Raw genomic sequence first — 27,364 nt, forward strand, 5'->3', positions numbered from 1 at the left:
AGTGCACTGTGACACATGGCATTTGCTTTAGTGAATTGCCCACTTCTGCAGTCTTGGGGTGTCATTCAAAATGAATGTACAATTCAAGAATTAATTCAAAATGAATGTACAATTGCAGTTTTTTTTCTATCCTGACGTGAGTAAATTTAAAGCCAAAAATGCTACAAAGAAAAAAATCCCAACCCCCCCCCCAAAAAAAAAAAAACGGGGAAGGGAATTGAAGGCAAGGTAAGGCGGATCACAGGCATTAAAGCAGTATTAAACCCCAAACCAAAAATATATTATATTATAGCTTACCAGTCATAAGATGTACTGGTTGTGTCAGTTTTCCTTTCTTTGGCTTTTTTTTACCTCTGTTTTCACCTTTTGATCTGGCCAGTAAGGCCCGTTTCCACAGGGGCAGACCTGTCAGCGGATCCACTTGCACAGCAGGGGATCTGTCTGCTGATCCCCACTGAGCAAGCAGATGACAAGTCCGGACCACCTGTCCGTTTCCATTAGACTGCCATCCGATATGACAGATAGAAGAGGATCCCCATCCATCTCTTTTTGGTGGATCGGATTGGTTAAGGGCGGATGTAAATGGACACATGTCCATTTATGCCCACTGCTTCATAGAGGAGAATAGAGGCTCAGATCGGGTCCTGTTTCTCCAATCAGAACGTCCATATGAAAGGGGCCAAACACACCTCCTAGAGTGGCACCACTCTAGCTGAATGAGCAGGAGGAACAGAAGACAACAGCATTGTCAGTCTGGGGGGTAGGGGAGTGTTAAATGTATTAGCAGATTTTAATACAATAACAAATTGAAACCAAACTTACTCTTTATAATCAGTCACAGCAAACTGTGTTTTCCTTTTGGGATAAAGGTTTTACATTAATAAATAAAAGTTGATCATTTTAATCACCCTTGCCAATGTTAAATGGATTGTCTCATCAAAGTAAACTGATACATTCTGCTGGAGAGCTTGTGCTTTTGAAAAACAAAAGATTTGCTGGCAGGATCACCAAATGAAAACAGAGAAAGAAAGCTTAAAAAAGAAAATGACTGCAGCTGTCACATCTAAGAATTGGTTGGCTGCAATATAACAGATGTTTTCTTTTGGGTTTAATACTGCATTAATAATTACCTGAACAAATTTACAAGTCTTCCATTGACTATTAAAATAATGATAAAAGAAAAAGTTTGGGATTTAATCTGCTCACCTGTCTGACTGTGTAATTCCCCAGACAAAAATGCAAGAGATGAGTAGTTGTGTGGTCTGAGTCATGGTTAACCCTAAATATAAGCAAAACAAATAATATTATACCCAACTGGAAAACCAATAATGTATAGTATTTTTATAGTATTGTGTGTGTGTGTGTGTGTGTGTATAGATATATATATATATATATACACACACACACATACATACATACACATATACACAGTTTGCAGTATAATTTTGCTATACGATACATACAGTAGATAGTACTATCGGTCTGAATTGTAGGTTATTTAGGAATGTGTCCCTATGTATTTCAAAAGATTGGAGGAGAACTACCCAGGAGGCATTGCAGTATCAGGAGCATAAAAAGAACTCTACATAGATGTACCAAGCAGGCTTAAAATGGGTTATCTTATGCAGTCTTACCTTAAAATTGTTCGGGAGAAAAGCACACTGTATAGAAATAATATTACTCCATGACTTCCTTCATCTTTGAACTAGCAAAGACATGCAAACATCAGAAATGTAAGACACTGATACAAATCTACATTTGTTGCAATCTCATTGTATATTCAATTCTACTGGGGAAAAAAAGTACAATTTGTAAACACATATAAACAGCATAAGACCCTGGTCGCACTGGGTGCTACTTGGCATGCGATTTGCATGCCATGCAACTTGCAAATCGTATACCAAGTCACACTCTATTGTCTGCAATTACAGCGGTCATACTGGTGCGGTTCCGACTTGGTCGGAGCCGCACTGATTTCTGAAGTAGTACACGCACTACTTTTGGTCAGATGGCTTGCAAATCACACCTGAAATTGGCATGTCCCCCGACTTTGAAATTGGCATGTCCCACGACTTCACAGTAAGTCGCTCGATTTCAAAGTCAGGCTTGGCGTGACCGGGGTATAACTGGGCATTGGTAAGTTGTTATATTTTTCTACACAATGTTCGCTTTAATGGTCCATGCATATGTAAGACCATTACAATGTGTAAATTGCAATCCTTTTAATACTGATTGTATAAAATTTTATATATATATATATATATATATATATATATTAATTACACTTAACATGTATCATTATATAAAGCACATATTAAGTTATGCTTAGTGCAGTGAGTACACATGTGCAGAATGAAAAAATGTGTTTAGTTTCTGATGGATTTGTTAAGTTATCTGTGTTGTTTTGTTGCATTTGTTTATTCATTTTTGAATGGATTAGAATTTTTGGAAGTATTCGAATCAAAAAAAAATCTATTTAATTTGAATCAAGTATCCGAAATGTAGTTAGGTATATACCATTTACATATTTGTAATTTTAAAGAAGTTTTCTTAACAAGAATGCTTCCATTATGGGCCCCACAGAATATGTTACATGAAATTATAGGTAAGCTATCATCATTATAACATTGTAATTGTAGAACTGCAGGAGTATCAACATGTCCTGGACCCCAAACACCTAGATGCTATTCATAAAATACCACTAAATTCTTCTATAGGAAATTATGGTGGCAACTTTATGCTATGTATAAAAATGTAATTTCTAGTCTATTACTAACATGTGCCTAATGTGATCAAAGACACTATCTTTCTGTATACCATAAGACACACATGCATATCAATTATGTTGAGTATAGTCATTAAAAGCATGATATGCCTTCACTTGTGCACACTACCCACTGCCATCAGTTTAGGGTTGGGGGGAGATCAATCGATTTGGGTACAACCAGCATGTTGGATTTTTTATTTGATTTTTGCCAGTGGCTATACTGTAGTTGCTAACAATAATCACTGAGTATTCTCCCAACAGGGATTGCTCCCCGTGCCCCCCCACCGGAAGAACACAATAGTTCTGCAGGAGGGAGTCTCCCATCACTGACTGTGTTGATGGGGGAATCAAGCTATTTTTTTTCCTACAGCTCTTGGTTGCAGAAAAGAAAACCACTCCATCTATGGCTAAAATCTTTATTAAAAGTATTAAAAGTAACATAAAAGTAATTGGAGAATCCTAGGTTATAAGGCATATATATTGATCTGGACACAAATGATGCTAATATTTCATTCACCAGAAAAATTGACCATTTGATTTTGTACACGTTAATCTTCTTTGTATTAATAATAAGGTTTATTCAGAATATGTGAACTGTTTTAAGTTATAAAAGAAAGATGACTTTTTGATGTCTATGTACATTACTGTGCAAGAGTTTTAGGCATGTGTTTTCAAATATATATATATATATATATTTTTTTTATCAAAAGTGAACAAAGAAAAGAAAAATCTAAATCAAATCAATATTTAAATACTCTTTGACTTTGAAACACATTAGTTTGTTTAGATACACCAATACATAGGGGAGGGATTTACTAAAACCAGTGAATCTGGTGCAATTCAGAAATCAGCTTCTAACGGCAGCTTGTTAAATTAAAATTTGGCAATAAAACCTGGAAGCAGATTGGTTTCTATACACAATTTCACTAGATTTTGCACTCTCCTGTCTTAATAAATAACCCCCTTAGTCTTTGAAGGAAATCAGCAATAGTGAGCAATATGTTTACTTTTTAAATTAGTTTTTGATTCAATTCAAATTTAGATAATTTGTTACTTCGGACCAAATTTTGTTTTGTTATTTTGGAATCGTTTAAATTAGTTACTATTGTAATCCAGAAATTTGGATACATCCAAATCTCCGGACAAAACTTTTGTCCAAATTTCAGTTTGGAACAAAACAAACTACACATGTCTAACACTGAGTCTGCAGCAAAGTTTGATAAAATGTACATTTACCTACAGGGGATTGCTTTATATATATATATATATATATAAATATATACACATACACACACACGCGCACACACTTTTATAAATTTTCTTACGTTCTTTTGTCCTAGAGTACTGTGATTAAAAAGTCATATATTTTGTTTAAACTGCATAGATCAGAGATAACAAGAAATTGTTGTCTGAAATAACCCCAATATTAAAAAAAAAAAAAAAAAATCTTCCTATAACGTGCGACTACGATAACATTGTTTTTATTGGGTGTTCAAAGCTTCCATTGGGTGGTGCTGCTGATCAAAGTTCTAAAATGATCAGCTAGGATATGTGACAGACTAGCACATAAGGCATCTTTGAACCATGTTTGACATGAGCATACTCAAATGAAACTTTTATATAGATATCAACTTCTTTACATGCATTAGCATGGAAAAATAATATATCTAAGATTATCAAAAAAAAAGTTGTCATTCTCAACTGCATATAAATTGTTGCACGTTTTGGAAAAGGGTTATTGTTTCATTTTTGTGATGATATGGTACTTTACAAATATGTTTTTTAAATAATTATTAATAATGCTACTTAAAATAGATCCATTCTAGCTCTTCTCATGGAACCTAAAATTTCAAGCTAGTCAGAAGATGTTTACTGGTTTTCAGTGCTGGGAGCCTGACACCATGGTTTTTGACTAGTACTTTCACCACTGACACCAAACTGAAAAGATCCACAAAATGTCAGAATGCTGCACACTATACCCAAATTACAGGCTACCCCTTAAAGCGATAGTAAACCTCTGCTTAACAATAAATAAATAAAAAATGGTCCACCTGCGGGGTAAATTCCTAATGTACTATTATACACTGCATACCAGCAAATTATGATGGAGTTACCTGTGAAGGGGATCCTTCCAGCGACACCCTGTCACCACTGACAGGGAATCCATCTTGGCCCGGTTTTCCTTCTGGGTTTGCTGATTGAGGCCGCTTGAATGGCTGAGCTGCAATGACATCACTCCCTCACATGTGTGCAGGAGTCACTGTTTACAGCACAGGGCTCTGAAGGAATGGCACAGGTATGCCGATCCTTCAGAGCGCATTCGCCAGTTACACCACTGGCACCTACATAGGTAAATATCTCATAAACGGAGAATGTTTAGGAGATATTTGTGGTACCTACAAGTAAGCCTTATTATAGGCTTTCCTGTAGGTACAAAAAAAGAGCATTTACTCCCACTTCAACAGCTGACCACCCTCCCAGCACTGATTTATAGCTCCCAGCAGGCCCTTATTTGTAGGGACTGCCTCTCTTCTTGAATTGAATACCTCTGACCCTATCCTCCTCTGTTTCTCAGTACAGACTTCTATATATATTATACTATTAAAGATGTGTTACACTGCACTAAACATTCATCTAGCTTCTAAATGTTTGCATGTGCTAATTTGAGAAAAAAAACAGTATAAAAGAAAAGTAATGAAAAGTAAAATGTTTGCCCAATTTTTGCATAACAATTGTTAATGGTCTGGGAACATTGTGGGGTGCATGCTTTCCCTTTATACTTTGTGCTAAAAGATGTATCCCAGTTTTCCATCACAGAGAGTTGGAAGGTATGCAAACTGCCTTAAGGTGTCAGTATAGCCATTCTTCTAACCTTATGAATAGATTAGTAAAGGATTGGACCAGGTTTTTTTTTCTTTCTTTTTTTTTGCTGTCTATGTACTATTTGGGAAGTTTTCCTTCACTTCCTGTTCTAGAGACACAACAGCAGGTTAGAGGAAATCTCTACAAATTAGGAGGAATTCCTCTCTTAAACATTTGTCCCCAGAACAGGTGTCACCACTAGAAAATGTACCCCCATTCCTTGTTCTGCTGACAGCCTGCATGGATGGTCTAATCTCCTATTTATTTCTAACTGCCAGTGGCACCTAATTTTATGCAACTGCTGTTGAGCAGAAAAAATACTGTTTGCTGTAACTGATTATAAAGTATTCAGTTTTGATTTGTTAGTGTTTTTAAATCTGCTAGTACATCTAACACTCCCTCTTTCCTACCCCATCTGACAATGCTGCTGTTCAAAGGTGCCCCTGTGCTCATTTATTCAGAGCAGGGGCACTCTAATACAGGAAGTGTGCTACTGGCAAGATCATCAGGTGAAAATGGAGAAAAAAATTGAAAAAGTAATGCCACTACATCTAAAGTAATGTGTTTTGGGTTTAATACCGCTTTATTAAGCATGCCCAATACCTGCAGTAAATAATTCTTACTCATGCTATAAACCTTTTGGTGAATTGGAAAAATTGTTTATTGAAATGTGAATATTTAATGGGGTTGATTTAATAAAGGTAAATATACTGTGCACTGCAAGTGCAGTTGCTTTATATCCGAGGGGAAGCTCTGAAATGAGGCAAAGCCCTGTTGATTTCTTTCATCCAATCATGTAAGAGCAAAAATGCTGTTCTTCTTTTCCTTACATGTTCCCCTTAGATCAAGAGCAACTGCACTTTCAGTGCACTTGCAGTGCACAGCCTATTTGCCTTTAGTAAATCAACCCCAATGAGTTGTTTCTATGGCAATGAAAAGCTATAAACATTTTAAGATCAGCAGATAATATAATCTTCATACAACGGAGTTCCCACTGGGACTTGTGAGAACCCATTTAAGTAGCATTCTACTGTGAAGCCAAACTGCATGACGATGTAATCTCAGGGGGGGTACCTGTGATGACCTGGGCTCCCAGCAAGTGATTGAATGCCACTGGATCTTATTCAACCCAGAAGGGAAGTGATGTCAAGCAGTGGAAGTGGACACTGGACAAGTGGACAATAACTTGGACGGTAAACATGTATGTACTCCAACTATATATAATTATTGGTTTTATTACAATAATAATTTATGCAGCGCTTTACATATCGTAAATTCTCATTTGTTTCCGGCTTCAATTAACTTAAGGTCCCTTTCTCATATTCATACATATACAAGGGCTAATTTACACAGAAGCCAAATAAACTACCACGTCTTTGGAGTGTGGGAGAAAACCCATGCAACCACAGGGAGGACATGCATAATTTTGCAGATAGTATCCTGGGTGGGACATGACTGAGGACCCCAAGGCATAAGTGCTAACCACTAAGTGTTTGCTTGGAGTTCCACATGAGTCAAATGACATGCTTCCTCCAGTAGCAATTTTGGTTTGGTAATTATCATATACAAGCGGGTAAAATAAGTATTGAACATGTCACCATTTTTCTCAGTAAATATATTTCTAAAGGTGCTATTGCCATGAAATTTTCACCATACAGTGCTCACTGGAATATTCAGAAGTTTACAAATCCTTCTGTAACCAATGCCATCAATGTGTTTTGCAACAATAAGGTTTATCCATCATGAGATGTTTCTTGTGTGACACCTTGGAAATAAGACACCTTTTTATAGGCCATCAGTTGAGACTGAACCAGCTGATATTAATTTAGACTGACAAGGGCAAGATTGATTTCTAATTAATGATAGATTTCAGCTGGTGTCTTGGCTTTCCATGCCTTTTTTTGCAACTCTTTTTCTTCATGTGTTCAATACTTTCTCACTGTGTCATTCCATTTTATTGCACATAACTTCATTTCTGAACTTATTTGTTTTGGTTTCTTTGTATGTATGGATTGCATGGGTTGTTACCGACATGTGGTGAACATTTCATGTCAATAGCACCTTTAGAAATATATTTAGTGTGAAACATGGTGACGTGCTCAATACTTATTATACCTACTGAAAAATGGAACTAAAGAGTTGGTGCCTGTGGGATAGGCCATTATCATTCATGCGTGCTCTATGTGACATGACCTGTTAATACAGCCCTGGGATGATTAAACAACATTTTCAGTAGAAAACATTCAGATTATAACACAGTAAAACTGTTAACGTGTCATGGAGACTTACACAATGTATGTGTGCACAAAGGAATTCCTCCATCTTGTCTTTTTCCACAAATTCAAATAAATGGAGCTGTCAACAAAAGCATACTTTTGTTATTATGCCACAAGAGTCTCAACAAAGATACAACAGTACTCCATATGATATTTTTAAGAGCTGAAATAAAATGTACATCAAGGATTGAGATATAAAGGGAATCTGCCAGAAAAGAGATATGAAGAATGTCATAGCCCTGTGCTATTACTTGTGTCCTTGCCTCAATATTAATTGACTAGCTGACTTGGATCAAACATGTGCATATCAGGTGTCCTCAGCAGTCACAGCTCCCATGACTGGCTCCTTTTAAAGTGCTGAGTAATGTACCTGAAATAATTGAGGCCTTTATAAATTACTAAGAATATGTAGCATGCTCTTTTTCAGTCGCTGTTTTCTGTAAGGCATTTTGAATGGAGGATGCATATGTTACTCAGCACATGGAGGACTGCTTGGAGGAGAGCAGTAACTAATACTATTACTACACCGATCAGCCATAGCATTATGGTCTCTGACAGGTATAGTGAAAAACATTGATTCTTTTGTTACAATGGCATCTGACAGTGGGTGGGATATCTTATGCACCCAATGAACATGTCCTTGAAGTTGATGTTTTGGAAGCAGAAAAAAATGGGCAAGCATAAAGATTTGTGTGACTGTGACAATGGCTGAATTGCAATGACTGGATGACTGGTTCAGAGCAACTGCAGCTCTTGTGGGATGTCCCCACTCTGCAGTGGTCAGGATCAAAGTGGTCAAAGAAAGAAAACCAGCAAACCGGCGACAGGGTCATGGGTGGCCAAGGATTGATACAGGCCCATGTAGTCCGATAAAATAGAAAAGCTACTGTAGCTCAAATTGCTGAAAAAGTTCATGCTGGTTCTGATAGAAAGGTGTCAGAATACACAGTGCACTGCAGTTTGTTGCGCATCAAGCTGCGTAGCCACAGATTATTATTATACAGGATTTATATAGCACCGGTTTGCACAGTGCTTTACAAAATCAGTTAGGGTGTCCATGCTGACTTGTGTCCACAGCCAAAAGTGTCTACAATAGAATGAGCATCAGAAGTGGTCCATGGGGCAATGGAAGAAAGAGGCCTGGTCTGATGAATCGCATTTTCTTTTACATCATGTGAATGGGTGTGTGTGTGTCACTTACCAGGGGAAGAGATGGCACTTGGATGCACTATGGGAAGGAGGTAAGTGTCAGGAAACCCTGGGTACTGTCACTCATGTAGATGTTACTTTGGAGTCCATGCCTCAACGGGTCTGGGTTGTTTTGGTGGCAAAAGTGGGGCGCACCTAATATTAGTTTGGAGGTCATAACATTACAGCCAGTCAGAAAATGTTGGAGCTACTGCCTGTCTTATGAAACTGCAAAAGCTTTGAATTTCTCTCCATTACCTTCTACAAAGGACATGCTGGCCTGCACATTAGCCCTCTGCTTCAGTAGGCTTCTGATGATGCAGGAGCTGATGTATGAAGAGTGTACAAAAAGCTACAATTCTTGTGGCTTGTAGCAGCCAATAAAACTACTTGATTATTTTTCAATACTGGACTGTGAAAACTGTAGTTGAATTCTGCTTCAGTTAAATTGTTTACCACTAGCTTGCACTGGATGAATGGGGGTAGAACCAGAGACTTGTGGGAAATCCTGTCAGGAATGGACTTGCCAGTAATGGTGGGACTCACCTGCCTTGTGGGCTGCAGTACCAGGGCTGGCCAGTGGGTGCTCCCAGCAATCAGAGACTCAACCCTGCAGCCAGCCAAACACCTGAAGCTGATTATGCAGGTGTATTTAAGGGATGGCCAGACCTGCAGTCTGGGCCTTGGTGTGTGTTTTTCCTGGGCCCCTGTATCTTGTTACCTGCATCCCTGTTCCTGTTCCTGTTCCTGTCCCTGTCTGACTGATTCGTTGCTGACCCTGCCTGATCCGGACCTCTGCTGACTTCTCCTGTTTGATCCCTGGCTTGTGACCCCAACCATTCTCTGCCTGACCCCCTGTACCTACCTGCCCGTTAGTTGCTGTACCCGGCTCGTGACCTGACTACTCTCTGCCTGCTCCTCCTGTTCCTACCTGCCCGATTGTTATTGACCCGGCCTGCCTGACGACGCTTGCATTGTATGTATTGTTATCTGTGGGTGGTTTGGTTCGTTTGCACTGTGTTATGTTTTAGTATTGCACTGCGTTTATGTATTGTTAGTGTTAATAAATCGTATTGTTTATAACATATCTGAAGCCTGCGTTTCCCTGCGTCAGTTCACATACCTCTGGTCATACCCTGGAGCCCTGACATTACACCAAGGCCAATCCTGACCAGAAGTGGCTGCACAGGGAAGCCATCTTGGCTTGTTGCTGGGAAGGATGGATCTTGATGAGGTGGTGTATTTGTCGCTGCTGGTTTTTGATGACAGAGAATATGCTTATCAGGCTCTGAGGGAGTATACCCGGGATCAACTGCTAGAATGTATACGGATCGCTCATGTTCTAGTAGATCAGGGCACAGAGTTCTCTGAGGTGCAACCTTTGATTCAGGTTTGTGTAGATTTGGCTTCATCTGGTACCCCTGAAAGCAGGAATGACTTTTTGCCACCATTTAGTGCAGACCAGGTAGAGTCCCTGGTATGGTTATTAGAGGATGATGTGGATTGCTTCTTGGAGCATTATGCTGCATGTTCACCACAGGTATTAAGGGATTGTATAAACGCAGTGCAGTCTTTGACCAGACAGGCTTTGTGTAAGCTGAGCTTTGTTCAACCCATACTGCAGACATGGTCAGACTTGTTACACCCAGCCTCAGTCAGCTTACAAAAACCCAGTCCTGCTTCTAATCTATTTCCTCAAAGCTCTATTCCTGCATTCCCAACAGCACCCCCAGTTACAGCCCAGTATACCCTGCTATCTACCGCATGTCAGTACCCTGTTCCCACTCGCTGCACCTATCCTGCCTTTAACCCTGTAAAGAAGCCCTCTGTAGCAACTGTTCCCTCCCCTGTTCCATCCTCCAGCTCTTCTCTGTCTCCAGCTGCTCCATCCGCTTACAAACCTGCGCTTACTTACAGTACTCCGGTAACTAAAACCAGGAAAAGGCGAAAGTTCTTTCCAACCAATACCATCCTGCCAGTATCCAAACCGGTCAGCCTCCCATCTGAGAACCTGCCTTCCGTGGTGCAGCCTGGTGCCTCGGCGCCCACAATTCAGCCTGATGCCTCCACCCAGCCTGATGCCTCCACCCAGCCTGATGCCTCTATCCAGCCTGATGCCTCCATTCAGCCTGATGCCTCCATTCAGCCTGATGTCTCTACCCAGCATGATGAACTGATCCAGCCTGATGATCCTATTATGCCAGTTGACTCGATGCCCGCTGTCGATCCAGACAATCCGGTACCTGATGACCCAGTGCCCGCTGTCATGCCTGGTGACCCGATGCCCGCTGTCGAGCCAGACGATCCAACGCCAGATGACCCGGTGCCCGCTGTCGATCCAGACGATCCGGTACCTGATGACCCGGTGCCTGCTGTCATACCTGGTGACCCGATGCCCGCTGTCGAGCCAGACAATCCAATGCCTGATGACCCAGTGCCCGCTGTCATGCATGGTGACCCGATGCCCGCTGTCGAGCCAGACGATCCAATGCTTGATGACCCAGTGCCCGCTGTCATGCCTGGTGACCCGATCCCCGCTGTCAGGCCAGACGATCCAATGTCTGACCCAGTGCCCACGGTCATGCCAGTTGACTCGGAGCCCACTGTCGTGCCTGGTGACTCGGTGCCCACTGCCTTGCCAGATGACGCGGTGCCCGCTGGCGAGCCAAATGACCTGATGCCTTGTGACCCAGTGCCCGCTGTCATACCTGGTGACCCGATGCCCGCTGTCGAGCCAGACAATCCCATGCCTGATGACCCAGTGCCCGCTGTCATGCCTTGTGACCCGATGCCCGCTGTCGGGCCAGACGATCCAATGTCTGACCCAGTGCCCGTGGTCATGCCAGTTGACTCGGAACCCACTGTTGTGCCTGGTGACTCGGTGCCCACTGCCTTGCCAGATGACGCGGCGCCCGCCGCTCCGCCTGGGGGCCCGGAGCCCGCCGCTCCGCCTGGGGGCCCAGCGCCCGCTGCCCCGCCTGGGGGCCCGATGCCTGTCGCTACGCCTGGGGGCCCGGCGCCCGCTGCTCCGCCTGGGGGCCGGCGCCCTGCCTGGGGGCCCGATGCCTGTCGCTCCGCCTGGGGGCCCGATGCCCGCCGCTCCGCCTGGGGGCCCGGCGCCCGCCGCTCCGCCTGGGGGCCCGGCGCCCGCCGCTCCGCTTGGGGGCCCGACGCCCGCTGCCCGCCTGGGGGCCCGATGCCTGTCGCTCCGCCTGGGGGCCCGACGCCTGTCGCCCCTCCTGGGGGCCCGGTGCCCGCCGCTCCGCCTGGGGGCCCGCCACCCCGCCTGGGGGCCCGATGCCTGTCGCTCTACCTGGTGGCGTGGTGCCTGCTGCTCCGCCCGGGGAGCCCGGCGCCCGCCGCTCCGCCTGGTGGCCCGGTGCCTGCTGCTCCGCCTGGTGGCCCGGGGCCTGCTGCTCCGCCTGGTGCCCCGGGGCCTGCTGCTCCGCCTGGTGATCCGGTGTCCAGCCCGATGTGCCTCTGCCCGGAGTCCAGCTCGATGTGCCTCTGCCCGGAGTCCTGCCCGATGTGCCTCTGCCCGGAGTCCTGCCCGATATGCCTCTGCCCGGAGTCCTGCCCGATGTGCCGCTGCCCGGAGTCCTGCCCGATGTGCCGCTGCCCGGAATCCTGCCCGATGTGACGCTGCCCGGAGTCCTGCCCGATGTGCCGCTGCCCGGAGTCCTGCCCGATGTGCCGCTGCCCGGAGTCCTGCCCGATGTGCCGCTGCCCGGAGTCCTGCCCGATGTGCCAGTCTTTGATATCCCGCCAGTTACCAGACCGGGGCGGTGGAACATTTTGCCCAGCTAGGACTGTTTGGAGCGTCCTGAGGCCGCTCCTTGAGGGGGGGTACTGTCAGGAATGGACTTGCCAGTAATGGTGGGACTCACCTGCCTTGTGGGCTGCAGTACCAGGGCTGGCCAGCGGGTGCTCCCAGCAATCAGAGACTCAACCCTGCAGCCAGCCAAACACCTGAAGCTGATTATGCAAGTGTATTTAAGGGATGGCCAGACCTGCAGTCTGGGCCTTGGTGTGTGTTTTTCCTGGGCCCCTGTTTCTTGTTACCTGCATCCCTGTTCCTGTTCCTGTCCCTGTCTGACTGATTCGTTGCTGACCCTGCCTGATCCGGACCTCTGCTGACTTCTCCTGTTTGATCCCTGGCTTGTGACCCCAACCATTCTCTGCCTGACCCCCTGTACCTACCTGCCCGTTAGTTGCTGTACCCGGCTCGTGACCTGACTACTCTCTGCCTGCTCCTCCTGTTCCTACCTGCCCGATTGTTATTGACCCGGCCTGCCTGACGACGCTTGCATTGTATGTATTGTTATCTGTGGGTGGTTTGGTTCGTTTGCACTGTGTTATGTTTTAGTATTGCACTGCGTTTATGTATTGTTAGTGTTAATAAATTGTATTGTTTATAACATATCTGAAGCCTGCGTTTCCCTGCGTCAGTTCACATACCTCTGGTCATACCCTGGAGCTCTGACACATCCTCTATGATGGCTCATTCAGACAGGCACTGAGACCTGTCCCTTTGGCTGCATGTGCATCCATCTTGGAGTGACTGAAGGCAGCCCAAAGAAGTGGATGCTGATGCAGAGGCTGCACGGGTCCAGTCGTATGTCAAAATTTGACATGCGGGCAGGAGCAAGTTCGCAAATCTGAATGCAGACACTGTGCATTCATATCTATATACCCACTATGTCTGCATCCACTTCTTTTAGCTCTCTGCATGCAACTCCAAGGTGGAAGAACATGCAACCCAACACGTAGGTTGAGTCTCAGTGCCTCTTTGAATGAGCCCTAAGCCAGCTGATTGCTCGTTTTATCTTCCTGTTCAACACATCTACTCTAGCAGTGGGACAGGGTTTTTTAAAGGCATCATAGACTAGAGACTCTAAAAACAACTGTTTCTGCTACAGGACGTTTTTACTGATCTTTTTCTAAACCATAACATTACCAGGCAGTTTGCACACCACTCAATGCATGAAATGGAAGTTGAACTCCATAGCAATTGTCATCAAAAGTATTGTGCACATGCCATGTATACTTTGAGGACATAAAGGGAACCCCTGTGTATTGCGTACACAATCAGCTTACTCAAAACATGGAAACATGTATAGAGACTCATAAAGGGCATTAAAGCAAATGGCATTACAAGCATGACATATTAAGGTTATCTGGCATCCTGGCACACTTTAACAAAAGCTACAATTCTGCATGGGTGAAAGGTCTACCACTGGTACAAATGTATTACTTAATTGGCCTGTACTGTGGGGTTGGTGAAATGTGTGATGCAATTGGCCAGAATTTACTACTATTTAACAAGTACATAAAATGTAACATTCATAAACCTTGAGTGGACATTCATGTTTTATAAGTATGAAGGAGCAGTAGGGAGCACTAGCTATCTCTTGGTCATCAGTGGTTTGTACAGGCTTTCTAACCAGTAGTCTGGCCTGGGTTGGAGGCCTCCCACAGACAAGAGATTACCATCCAGTCTGACTGGAAGTGTTACAACCTGATTTCATCTTTTGTCTTTTGGTAGTTTTATTCTGGAATGGCTGGAAAGCCTCAACAGAGGAAGTGGACAGTTTATTCTTAGTAAGCATAGAACAGTGCATGCTACTTTTATTTTCTGTGTACTAAAAGCTTGCTTTGTTTGAAGATTTTTAAAGAATACAAGACAGCCTGAGCAATGAAGTTTCCACAGCAGTCAAAATATAAATCTGAATGTTTTGTATCTTGATGCTCAACTGTGTCACTGCTTTTGATGCCAAACTGATTATTTTTGTATTTACATACCTTTTCAGTAAAATTGTCAGTTTTGTAGTTTGGACTTTCTGAGAAATAGGATTCACTAGTGATGAGGCAGACTATAGCTTTCTTCATGGCTCCTGTAGTCCAAAGGATTTCAGCAAGAGATGCTGCCAGGGCCCTTTCTTGTTGTTTTTGGCTTATTTCAGATAAACTAAAAAGAAAGAAAACATTAGTAACAAAAATAATATTTATTTTTATAAATCTTTTAAGTGCAACAAATTTTATATATTTAAACATGAATTCTAGGTATCAATATTTTTGGATAGTAACAGTGATCTAGTTTAGACCAATGTAACTATGCATATACTGTATCTGGCCAATCCTACTGGAGGCTGGGAATCTCTGTAGTACGCACCACTACTACAGTGATCTCCACTAGCTTCTTCGCTAGCTTTTGATTCTTTGATTGCATGAGGTGGTGCGGTGACATCACAATCTCCATTATTATCCAATCAAAGAGCACTTTGCATTCATTGGGAAATTGCAAAGCATTCTCTTACTGGCACCCGTGTCAAGCAGGCAACATCGTAATGCAGCAGGACAGCCACTCAGCACAGGAAACAAAAACTTGCGGAGATCACTGTAGTAGTGTTGCCTATTACAGTGATTTCCAGCTTCCACAAGGATCCCAGAGGTATGGTATATGCATAGTTACATTGGTCGAAGCTGGGAAAGGAAATTGCTCAATGTATGGCTAGCCTTAGTAACCATTCTTAGGATGGCAATGCATGAGTTTTTTTTTTTCATTCAAACAACGGGTTGAAAGAAAGAAATCGACTCAATTCCCCCATCCCCACTTTGAATGTGGATGGGGAAATCCCCCGCTGTGCTATTGTATTCTGACAGTGGGGAGAGTTCCCCACTGTCAGAATAGACTGCTCAACACCATCAGCTATAGCCAGTATCACTGACTGAGAGAGATTTGTCCTTCAGGCTGATGTCTCCCTAAAGTCAGTTATACAAAGACTGAAATTCAGCAGGTCCGTGCTGAAATTGCTGAATTTCAATCCATGTATGGCCAGCTTTAGGGAAACTTCAGTAAAGTTCTGGCTTTAGAATTGATTCAACATGGGACTGCCCCGTTTTTACTTGCTTTATAGATTTACCTCTTGAAGGAGCTGTGTTCTTGACCATTCTTTGTAAACAGCAAGTGCTTAATGATGTGTGCTTGCACCACCATCTGAAGGGCCCGTGTTCCACCCTTTGAAATGCAAAATAAATATGTTTGAATGTTAGATATCTACAGCAGTATGGAATGGTTACTATACCAATATTGTTTTCTCCTCAATTTTACTGCTTCCGCTAAATAAATGGTAGAGAGAAACCTACGATTCTTGCCCTAGCTCTTCCTTTTTACATAAGCCTCTTGAAGGATGGTGGCCTTTAAGTTGTCTGGAATTTCCTTTTTTTTACCTCACATATGGCACACCTCTTACTGTGTGTTCTTAACTATTAATGAAATAGATCTTAAAATCTGTGTTATATAACAATAGAAAAATATCATAGGTCTACTGCTCACTATCAGTAAACACTTCCCACTCCAATTTCTGCTGCTCCCTATTGTGTTATCATTGCACAACAGAATACATACTGTATATTATTACTGGCTCGGTGGCACATGTGCTGTAGTAAGCCAGTCTTTGCAGTGGTCATGTATTAAAAAAGGCACAGTCAAACTAAAGCTTTCAGCTCTGCGCGTTGGTCCTGGCTGCAGTTGCCTATTTAGATTACTTAAATCCTGGCTTACATGAATTTAACCACTTTACTCCATCCTATAGCAGAAGCGCTGCTACAAGGTGACAGGGCTGCGCGGCTAGGGATGCCAGTCACCAGGACCCAGCCGGCACTCGGCAATCATCAGGTACAACTGAGTAAACAACACAGGTCTCTCTCCTGTCAGCATGGACCTGCTACTTTGTATCTCTCTGCATAGCACAGCAGAGAGATACAAAACAGCATGTCTCCCTAGTAAAACACAGTACACAGTAAAACACACACAAAATACAGTTAACCTTTGATCGCCCCCGAAGTTAACTCCTTCCTGCCCAGTGTCATTAGTACAGTGTCAGTGCTTTTTTTTAGCACTGATCACTGTATTAGTGTCACTGGGAATGTCAGTGGCAGTTAGTCAGTTCCCACCCAGTGCCAGAATGCCTGCTGCAGTCCCAATATAAGTCAGTGATCACCACCTTTACTAGTATAAAAAAAAAATTCCAGTGTATATACCGCCATTTGTAGATACTGTAACTTTCACGTAAACCTATTTATTGACACGTATTGGGATTTTTTTTTTTTTAGCAAAGACGTGTAGCAGAATACATTTTGTCCTACATTTATGAAGAAATTTGTTTTTTACATTTTTTTATTGGATATGTTTTATTGCAAAAAGTAAAAAATGTTGATTTTTTTTCCAAAATTGTCGGTCTTTTTTCTTGTCTATAGTGCAAAAATTAAAAAGCGCACAGGTGATCAAAAGAAAGCTCTGTTTGTGGGAAAAAAATTACATAAATTTCATTTATGTATAGTGTTGCATGCCCACGCAATTGTCAGTTAACCACTTGCCCTCCAGAGGATTTACCCCCCTTCCTGACCAAGACATTTTTTGCGATACGGCGCTGCATTACTTTAACTGACAATTGCGTCGTCACTCGATGCTGCACCCAAATGACACTGTATTAATGGCACTGGGCAGGAAGGGGTTAACATCTGGGGCCATCAAAGGATTAACTGTGTGCTGTTTTACTGTGTGCTGTGTGTGTGCTTTACACTGTAAGCACACTGCTTTGTATGGCTCTGCTAAGCAAAAGCAAAGCACAGTGCCGGAGCTGACAGGGGATTGATCTGTATTGGTTACATATAGGTTTCTCCCCCATCCATGATACACGGTGATCGCTGGGTGCCAGTGGGGAATCACTGGCCAGGACCCGGTGATCGACAGATGAGGCCGACAATGGCGGCAGGGGTACGGTGAGCACGCAGCTCGTGTACCCCCTACCCGGAAATGAAAAATCACACACACATATATATATATATATATATATATATATATATATATATATATATATATATATGTGCTTTTGCGCACCACTGCCGCCCTGTAGCGGTATTTCTGCTATAGGGCGGTGGGAAAAAGGTTTAAGTAACACAGCGCCGTATCACAAAAAATGGCCTGGTCAGGAAGGGGGTAAATCCTCTGAAGGGCAAGTGGAATATGTGATTACAGCATACACTTTAATTTTATTATATCAGCCTTGTAATAGTAATATAAACAACAGTTATTTTTGACAGTCCAATATAAGTTTACTTGAAAAATCTCCTTTCATATTGTGAGTGCTGCCTGTTTGCTGACCATCTCTTTCCACAACTTCCTGGACTCCCTGCATGCTTTGAGGATGCCCTTCTGATGGTTACTTTCAATTTTATAAGGACTACATATCCCATGGTACCTTGCTGCCTGCAAGCTGTGATTCCTGTACTGACTCCACCTCCTGAAATGTGGTTCAGAAGGCAGGTCCTGTGAAATGTGTGACACAGCAGTGCCGACTCACATGACATAGGTGTCCTTTTATGAAACAGAGATCAGCAGTGATCCTGAGGATCGTTGCTGATCTCAGATCATTAGTGGTTTAGGAAACAGAGATGTTCTTTACTGATGATCTCAGCACACAGATGGCCAGTGTATGAAGGAGCGATGTCAGCCCTTCACTGGAGATCTGTGTTCTCCCTCCAGATTCTCCAGCCCAGAGCTGGATAATTGGGGGAACCGCAAAGGAAGCAGCAATAATTTACCTCTGCTTAGTAAACGGTGTTTCTCCCTTCATACGGAGATCTACACCGCTTCATAAATAGGCATTCAGAGGAGAACTCTCTCCTCTGAGAGTGCTGGAGAGCTGAGCAGCGGTCATTTACCACTGCATGATAAAAGGACACCGTAGTAAATACGTATTACAGAATTCAAGGAAGTAAATGTGTGGAGATCTTTACAGAGTACACAAACTTCAAGATCATTCTGATTAATAGCAGTAGGCTAGAAATGCGTGGAAACACAATGGGGAAATTAATATGTGATTTTACATTTTGACCATTGATACACTTTCATTTTGACACAAGTTTATTTGAAATTAAATAGATTGATAACAAAGCAAGCAATATATACTTGCAATGGTTTTATATTATTATTATTATTATATATCACTTTCCACTTCCCTTTAATACAAATGTCTAGTAACACACTTCTTTTGATAATGTCAGGCTTTTTTAATTTGAAACTCAGGGCTTTTTTCGCAACCATGTCCCCCCCAAAACAGGCTCCTCTCCCCTACAAGCACACCCCCCAAGCGGCATCTAATAGTAGATGTGACCAAATTTCACTAAGAGTGGGAGGGTCTTAAAGGGCATTAAATACCAGGAGTGCATTATGTCCAGTGTGCAGAATTCAGGGGTGCATTACACACAGAGTACAGAGTTCAGGAGTGTGATACATACAGAGTGCAGAGTTCAGTGTTGTGCTACACACAGAGTGCAGACTTCAAGGGTACAAATGTCTCGTAACACACTTCTTTTGGTAATGTCAGGCTTATTTCAAGTAATACTCAGGACTTTTTTTCTCAGAGAATAGGTGAAGGAACTCAATCATGTCCCCCCAAAACAGCCCCCTTCCCCCAACACCTACCAAGCAGCAATATTACTAACAGTGAGAGGGTCTTAAAGGGGCATTATAAACCAGGAGTGCATTACGTCCAGAGTGCAGAATTCAGGAGTGCGCTAAGCATAGAGTTCAGGGGTGTGCTAGGTAAATAATGCAGCGTTCAGGGTTGCATTACACACCCAGTGCAGAGTTCAGAGGTGCACTATGTAAAGAATGTAAAGTTCAGGGGTACACTATGTAAAGAATGGAGAGTTCAGGGGTGCACTACATACAGAGTGCAGAGTTCAGCCTTCTTCCACAGCTGCTTACCTCTGCATCCATAGTTACATAGTTATTCTGGCTGAAAAAAAGACAAAAGTCCATCCAGTTCAACCATTAAAAAAAAAAAAATTATAATCCTATACACACAGTTGATCCAGAGGAAGGCAACCCCCCCCCAGCAAAGCATGATCTAATTTGCTCCTGCAGGGAAAAAAAATTCCTTCCTGATCCCCCATTGACAGCTCACTTTCACCTCTCTTCAGCTCTAACCTCTGCACAGAGCCTCCCCTCCACTACCTTCATCTTTCCCCCACTCCACTTAAAAGCTTCACCATTGTCCACATATTTTACTTTTGTTGCCATATTAAGCTGAAGCACCCAGTCAGCTTTAGCTGCGCCTTTCACTCTTGCAGGGAGATCATCCACTGGGGGCATCCTCATCTGGGCACCAGGGAAAACAAATGAGCTCACAGAAGGTACAGCCTACCATGCATCCCCTCCTGCCCATGACTGCACTGCAACCCTGGCACGTGCATTTCCCTTGTTCCTATCCTGCAGTCAGTGGGATCTGCTCAGGTGATCCGATCTGTAGGAGCCACTGGGAGAAAAGCTATCACCTGTAAACACAGAAGCTGGATTTCTGTGTTTACAGGTAATAATTGTGAACAGGGAGTAGAGGGCCTGAGCCAGGGGTGGCAGAATTGGGTTCCACCAAGTTCCAGCTTAAAAAAATCCTGGGTGATACTTAACTCTATTTTTTAAGTTTAATTCAAGGAAGTCCAGATTTATAAGTTGTGTGTAGTCTGCTTCTGTGAAAATCTGTAATTTCTTTCCTGGCCTGGTCCCAGAACCACTGCTCCCTCTTCTTGTTTACATATGTCTTTTTTTAACTAGCCACTTCTAATAGAGACATCTGAGTGTGAACTCTCCTGGCCAGGGCTTTGTGCATCTATTGAAACACACATTGTTCAGCAAGCCATGCATCTGCTCTCTCCTGCAAGCTTCTAACCGACAGCGGCAATCCCCTACCCTCACCTTCCCTCTGGCAAAAGAAAGTTTAGGGGAATGGTGCAGATTGTGGAGGACCTGGTGGCAGGGACTGGAACAGCAGATGATTGTAGACAAGAGGGGATGTGAAGGTACTGGGTAGACAAGAGGAAATGTGAAGGTACTGGGTAGACAAGAGGAAATGTGAAGGTACTGGGTAGACAAGAGGGGATGTGAAGGTAATGGGCATTTTGTAAATGTAAATACTGCAAATATATTAAGGTAAAAAATATTTAGCCTTTAGCACTACTTAAACTTCTAACATTAACTCAGTGATCTAATAATTATAGTTATGTTGTAAAATGTTGGCACTATAAAAATCCTGTATAATAATATTACTTGTGAACTGATTTTCTTTCTTGGTAAGAAACAATTCATATTCTAAATGATCTCATATGTTATTACAGCTCTTAGTGCTTTCATGCTGAATTCGCCACAGTCTTGCAGGCATGCTTTTTATTTTACTTCCAGTGCAATAGGCCATGACAGACTCAGATGATACTGCTGTGAGGCAATGTAGATGTGTGCAGCTCATCAGCTATCCGCTACTGAACTATGGTGATCAACCAGGAATTCTTTATTAACCCAGAGAGATATCAGTGTGCTTGGGGCTGCACATCAAAGCAAAGGGAAACACAATATGTAATGGGGGGGTTATGAAATCCCTGAGTTTTCTGCACCAGAGTAGACACTGCCCAAGTTTTCTCAAGTGTAAATAAGACTAAATAAAGAAGAAAACTAAAAAAAAAACCTGAAGCTCCACTTCAAGTATATGGAGCCATAACAAAATTTAAAGTTACACATCAATGATTTGTATTGTTATCTGTAAACTTGTAACTCCTCTGAAAGGCAGCGTGAGATTGATTACTGCTCCCTAAGGTTTTTTCTTATTAACAAAGCAGAGTTTCATTGGAATGTTGCTGCTTGGTAGCAGCTGACTTACAACTTGGATAGCAGCTCGAGATGGAACAGAATGGTTGTGTTTTGTGATGTCTACCCACTGGCATCTGGGAAAAACACAAACAGGCTTACCTAGCAAGATTTTTCTACGTTTGATCAACATGTGTTAAAGGGCCTAATTCACCAAATAAAAGCTGTCTTACTAAAAGGGCAGGGCTGACAGATATCCATTAGGGGACCTTTGGTTTAACTTTGGTTATAAATCTTCTGAAACTCACTCTTAAAGCCCAGGACTCTGTTTTCCTAACTAGGTAAAGCAGGGCTGTAGATAATTCTTATTTCTGGGGGGGGATTCAGCTCACGGAAAAGTTGTGTTTTTAGTGCCAGGTTATCTAGACACCCTTCTGAAGGATTCATCAACCTTACAGCTCTCAATAAATGTCCATAAGACAATTCAGCTGCTTCACACCATTGACTGGGTGATCAGTTTCACCAAATCTGTTCCCTAGCCCTTCCTGCATCTAAAATACATGGATATGGTCCTGGATACATCCCAGGCATAGGTTCTTCATCCAGAAATTAAAGCTGTCTCTCAGAGCTCATGTTCAACAATTGAGATCCAAAAGAAATCCTACAGTGAGATTTGCCATGAGCATTCTGGGCCTGCTGGTGGCCTCATTCGAGGTAGTACCTTTCACCGAATTCTATTCAAGAACTCTCCAGCTAAAAATTCTCTCAGCTTGGAAAAAGCAGACTTTTCCTTGGCTCTACCCATGCTCCTAATAGTCCAAGCAGGTGAGTCCTTGTACTGGTGGATCACCACTCCAACTTTTACAGTGGGAAAATCTGTCAGGTTGTTCCTCCAGCATTGGACCTCCCTTCTAAAGGGATACCCAATTTGGGTGCAGTCAGACAATTCCACCGCAGTAGCATATATTAATCATCAGGGGGGCACAGTGATTCATACCTTGCTCAAAGCAAGAAAAGCTAATTTAATCAAATTCTAGGAAGATTCAGACCTAGAAATTCTGTTTTGTGTGATGAGAATGTAGTCAATTCAGTGCCAGAGATTATTCTGTGCCTCACATTATAGCCTTTCTACAAAGCACCCTGAAAGGGCAGGTATTGGCCTTATTGTTGATGGAGAGAGGAGAGCTGTATTGAGGGGAAAGTTGTACTGATGAGGGAATCTGCACCAGTGGAAGATCGACACTGGATGGGTGGGTGGGTGGTGTGGTTTTGGCTTGAAAAAAGAGGTCATTTTCTGTGAATTATGCTCTCCTGACCCCTCCACTCTGTGCATTACACACTGCTGATCATTTCACTACATCCAGAGCTTATATATTGAGTGCTCTACAAATAAGTGTTGGTTGGAGTAAAATACATTAGACCTCTTAAAAATCAGTTGTAACAATCTGTTCATCAAACAATGCTGCACTTGGAAAATATCCTGCTATAGCAGCGGTTCTCAACCTGGGGGTCGCGACCCCTTTGGGGGTCGAACGACGCTTCCACAGGGGTCGCCTAAGACCATCGGAAAACACATATTTCCGATGGTCTTAGGAACCGAGACACCGCTCCTCGCCGCCGCCGCCGCCACCGCCGTCTCCAGGTGTGGGCGGGATGACATGCCGCCCCTGTCATCTGGACACACCTCGAGATCAATCCTCGCCTGTGATTGGCCGCCGGCACTGTAGCTCAGGAGAGGCACACAGGCGGCCAATCACCGGCAAGGAGGTGGAGCTTGGAGAGGAGGAGCCGAGCGGCACCGCGAAGATCGAGCGAGTGAAGAGGAGGAGAGTGGCCGGAGAAGGAAGACATCTGACAGGTAAGTGTCGGTACCATGGGAGAGGGAGGGAGCGAGCGAGCCCAGGCTGGAGCAGGGGTCTGCAAGGTAAGTATCATTGGTGTCAGTGGGAATAGTGCCCCATCATTGGTGTCACTAATACCAATGATGGGGCACTATTCCTCCCACTGACACCAACGATGGGACACTATTCCTCCCACTGACACCAATGATGGGGAACTATTCCTCCCACTGACACCAACGATGGGGCACTATTCCTCCCCCAAATAACACCAACGATGGGGCACTATTCCTCCCCCACTGACACCAAGGATGGGGCACGATTCCTCCCCCCACTGACACCAACGATGGGGCACAATTCCTCCCCCCACTGACACCAAGGATGGGGCACTATTCCTCCCCCCACTGACACCAAGGATGGGGCACTATTCCTCCCCCCACTGACACCAAGGATGGGGCACTATTCCTCCCCCCACTGACACCAAGGATGGGGCACTATTCCTCCCCCCACTGACACCAAGGATGGGGCACTATTCCTCCCCCCACTAACACCTATGATGGGGCACTATTCCCCCCACTGACACCTATGATGGGGCACTCTTCCCCCCACTGACACCAATGATGGGGCACTATTCCCCCCACTGACACCTATGATGGGGCACTATTCCTCCCCCCACTGACACCAATGATGGGGCACTATTCCTCCTCCCACTGACACCAATGATGGGGCACTATTCCTCCCACTGACAGCAATGATGGGGCACTATTCCTCCCACTGATACCAATGATGGGGCACTATTCCTCCCACTGATACCAATGATGAGGCACTATTCCTCCCACTGACACCGATGATGGGGCACTATTCCTCCCACTGACACCGATGATGGGGCACTATTCCTCCCACTGATACCGATGAAGGGGCACTATTCCTCCCCCCACTAACACCTATGATGGGGCACTATTCCCCCCACTGACACCTATGATGGGGCACTATTCCCTCCACTGACACCAATGATGGGGCACTATTCCCCCCACTGACACCTATGATGGGGCACTATTCCTCCCCCCACTGACACCAATGATGGGGCACTATTCCTCCTCCCACTGACACCAATGATGGGGCACTATTCCTCCCACTGACAGCAATGATGGGGCACTATTCCTCCCACTGATACCAATGATGGGGCACTATTCCTCCCACTGATACCAATGATGAGGCACTATTCCTCCCACTGACACCGATGATGGGACACTATTCCTCTCACTGACACCGATGATGGGGCACTATTCCTCCCACTGATACCGATGAAGGGGCACTATTCCTCCCACTGATACCGATGATGGGGCACTATTCCTCCCACTGACACCGATGATGGGGCACTATTCCTCCCACTGATACCGATGACGGGGCACTATTCCTCCCACTGACACCAATGATGGGGCACTATTCCTCCCACTGATACCGATGACGAGGCACTATTCCTCCCACTGACACCGATGACGAGGCACTATTCCTTCCACTGACACCAATGACGGGACACTATTCCTCCCACTGATACCAATGACGGGGCACTATTCCTCCCACTGATACCAATGACGGGGCACTATTCCTCCTCCCACTGATACCAATGACGGGGCACTATTCCTCCCACTGACACCAATGATGGGGCACTATTCCTCCCACTGACACCAATGATGGGGCACTATTCCTCCCACTGATACCAATGATGGGGCACTATTCCTCCCACTGATACCAATGATGAGGCACTATTCCTCCCACTGACACCTATGATGGGGCACTATTCCCCCCACTGACACCAATGATGGGGCACTATTCCTCCCCCCACTGACACCAATGATGGGGCACTATTCCTCCTCCCACTGACACCTATGATGGGGCACTATTCCTCCTCCCACTGACACCTATGATGGGGCACTATTCCTCCCACTGATACCGATGATGGGACACTATTCCTCCCACTGATACCGATGATGAGGCACTATTCCTCCCACTGACACTGATGATGGGGCACTATTCCTCCCACTGACACCGATGATGGGGCACTATTCCTCCCACTGACACCGATGATGGAGCACTATTCCTCCCACTGACACCAATGACGGGGCACTATTCCTCCCACTGACACCAATGACGGGGCACGATTCCTCCCACTGACACCAATGAAGGGGGCACTATTCCTCCCACTGACACCAATGACGGGGCACTATTCCTCCCACTGATACCAATGATGGGGCACTATTCCTCCCAATGACACCAATGACGTGGCACTATTCCTCCTACTGCAAAATTACAGTTATGAAGTAGCAACGAAAATAATTTTATGGTTGGGGGTCACCACAACATGAGGAACTGTATTAAGAGGTCGCGGCGCTAGAAAGGTTGAGAACCACTGTGCTATAGCAAAATATTTATTTTCTACAAGTAATGTAATGTATAAATACAATGTAACCTGTATATTTTGTCCTAATTGTTACCTTTTCTGCTTCCAGTGCATATGCCAGGTTTGAAAATGCTTCTCTGAATTTGAAAAATGATTTTTTCCATTCATAGTTAAATGTTTGAAATGTGTTTCCAAACAGAATCTTTCTCAGCTCCTGAAAAGAAAAATGATTGCAAAGGTACTATAATACATAGTTGTGCTAACTATACCTAATATACAACTGATGTAATGATTAAAATAAAATCATATTCCATAAAGTTCTTTAGAAAGACATGCCTTATGGATCAAAAGAGTCCTATGAAGTCCAAAATGTGTTAGGGCATTTAATCAGGACAGGTTGTCAAAAGAAATATGACAAATGTGCTATAAATCATTACCGTCTCACACAATCTCCAGATCGTACATTTAACATTCACACATTCTTTTGTTGCCCTCCAAGAAAACCAGTGATCAATTAGCTTTACCTATTAGGCATACAATGGGCCTAAATTTGTACCTTTATTAACCAGTCTGGTTCAAATATTTGATATTACCTATTAGGCATTCCCGCTCAGTAGTATATGGTATGCTCCTGATAGGAGAAGTGTGAACAACTCATTGCTTAAGTTACACACAGATATGAATTGTACAGGCACATGGTTGGGCAATGGGCTGGCTTATATCAGAAATGTTATATTATGGTCACTTTAAATTGGATCTGTGCAAGTATTTTTTATTTAATAACTTATTTTAAGTTAAACAGGGCGTTTTATCCAACACGTGCATTCAGTCTTTTCAAATAACATAGACAAATTGGGTGAAGGCTTTCAACTTAGCGGGATTCCTTGATTAAAGAATAATGCTGGAATCAGAATTTATTTGCTATAACTTTATTTCCTAATAGTTTAATTTTATTTACTATAGTTGTTTGCAGTGTATACTTATTTTACAACTGATTTACAAGAATCTTGTAAACCAAGTGGAAAAATATATTCATGTATCCTAAGGCCCCTATTTCTTGGAATGTTATTTTAAAGATTGCAAATGGTAATGGATATATTATTATTATTATTATTATTATTACTACGAGTTTATATAGCGCCAAAGGGTTTGCTCAGCGCTGTACAATAGGGGGGGACAATACATGGCACAGTACAACAAAGACAGACATATATATATATATATATATATATATTTATATACTGTAAATGTGTTGACTGTGACTAGGCAGAACATATATATAAAGGACAAAAATAGCACGGAAAAAGGGAAGTCATTTGCAGCAACCAGCCAGTAATCTGATTTCAGCAAACTGATTGCTTGATGTGGTCTGTTGCACCTTGTACATCT

The 27,364-nt window shown here is 43.5% G+C and overlaps 1 protein-coding gene across 1 annotated transcript in view; it reads right to left on the reverse strand.

Moving 5' to 3' along the window:
* The window catches only part of MINDY4B (MINDY family member 4B), an 85,364-nt gene that overhangs the window by 30,465 nt on the left and 27,535 nt on the right, over window positions 1-27,364 (reverse strand). Inside the window, exons 5-10 of the mRNA XM_089672605.1 lie at window positions 26,070-26,189; window positions 16,017-16,111; window positions 14,896-15,061; window positions 7,919-7,984; window positions 1,635-1,705; window positions 1,207-1,279 (exon numbers count right to left, since the gene is read on the reverse strand). Coding sequence (XP_089528731.1) covers window positions 1,207-1,279; window positions 1,635-1,705; window positions 7,919-7,984; window positions 14,896-15,061; window positions 16,017-16,111; window positions 26,070-26,189 — 591 coding nt within the window. The remainder of the gene's footprint in view (window positions 1-1,206; window positions 1,280-1,634; window positions 1,706-7,918; window positions 7,985-14,895; window positions 15,062-16,016; window positions 16,112-26,069; window positions 26,190-27,364) is intronic.

This window comes from Staurois parvus, unplaced genomic scaffold (genome assembly GCF_062004578.1).
Source record: "Staurois parvus isolate SC_StPar_1 unplaced genomic scaffold, SC_StPar_1.0 ptg000131l, whole genome shotgun sequence".
NCBI lineage: Eukaryota > Metazoa > Chordata > Amphibia > Anura > Ranidae > Staurois > Staurois parvus.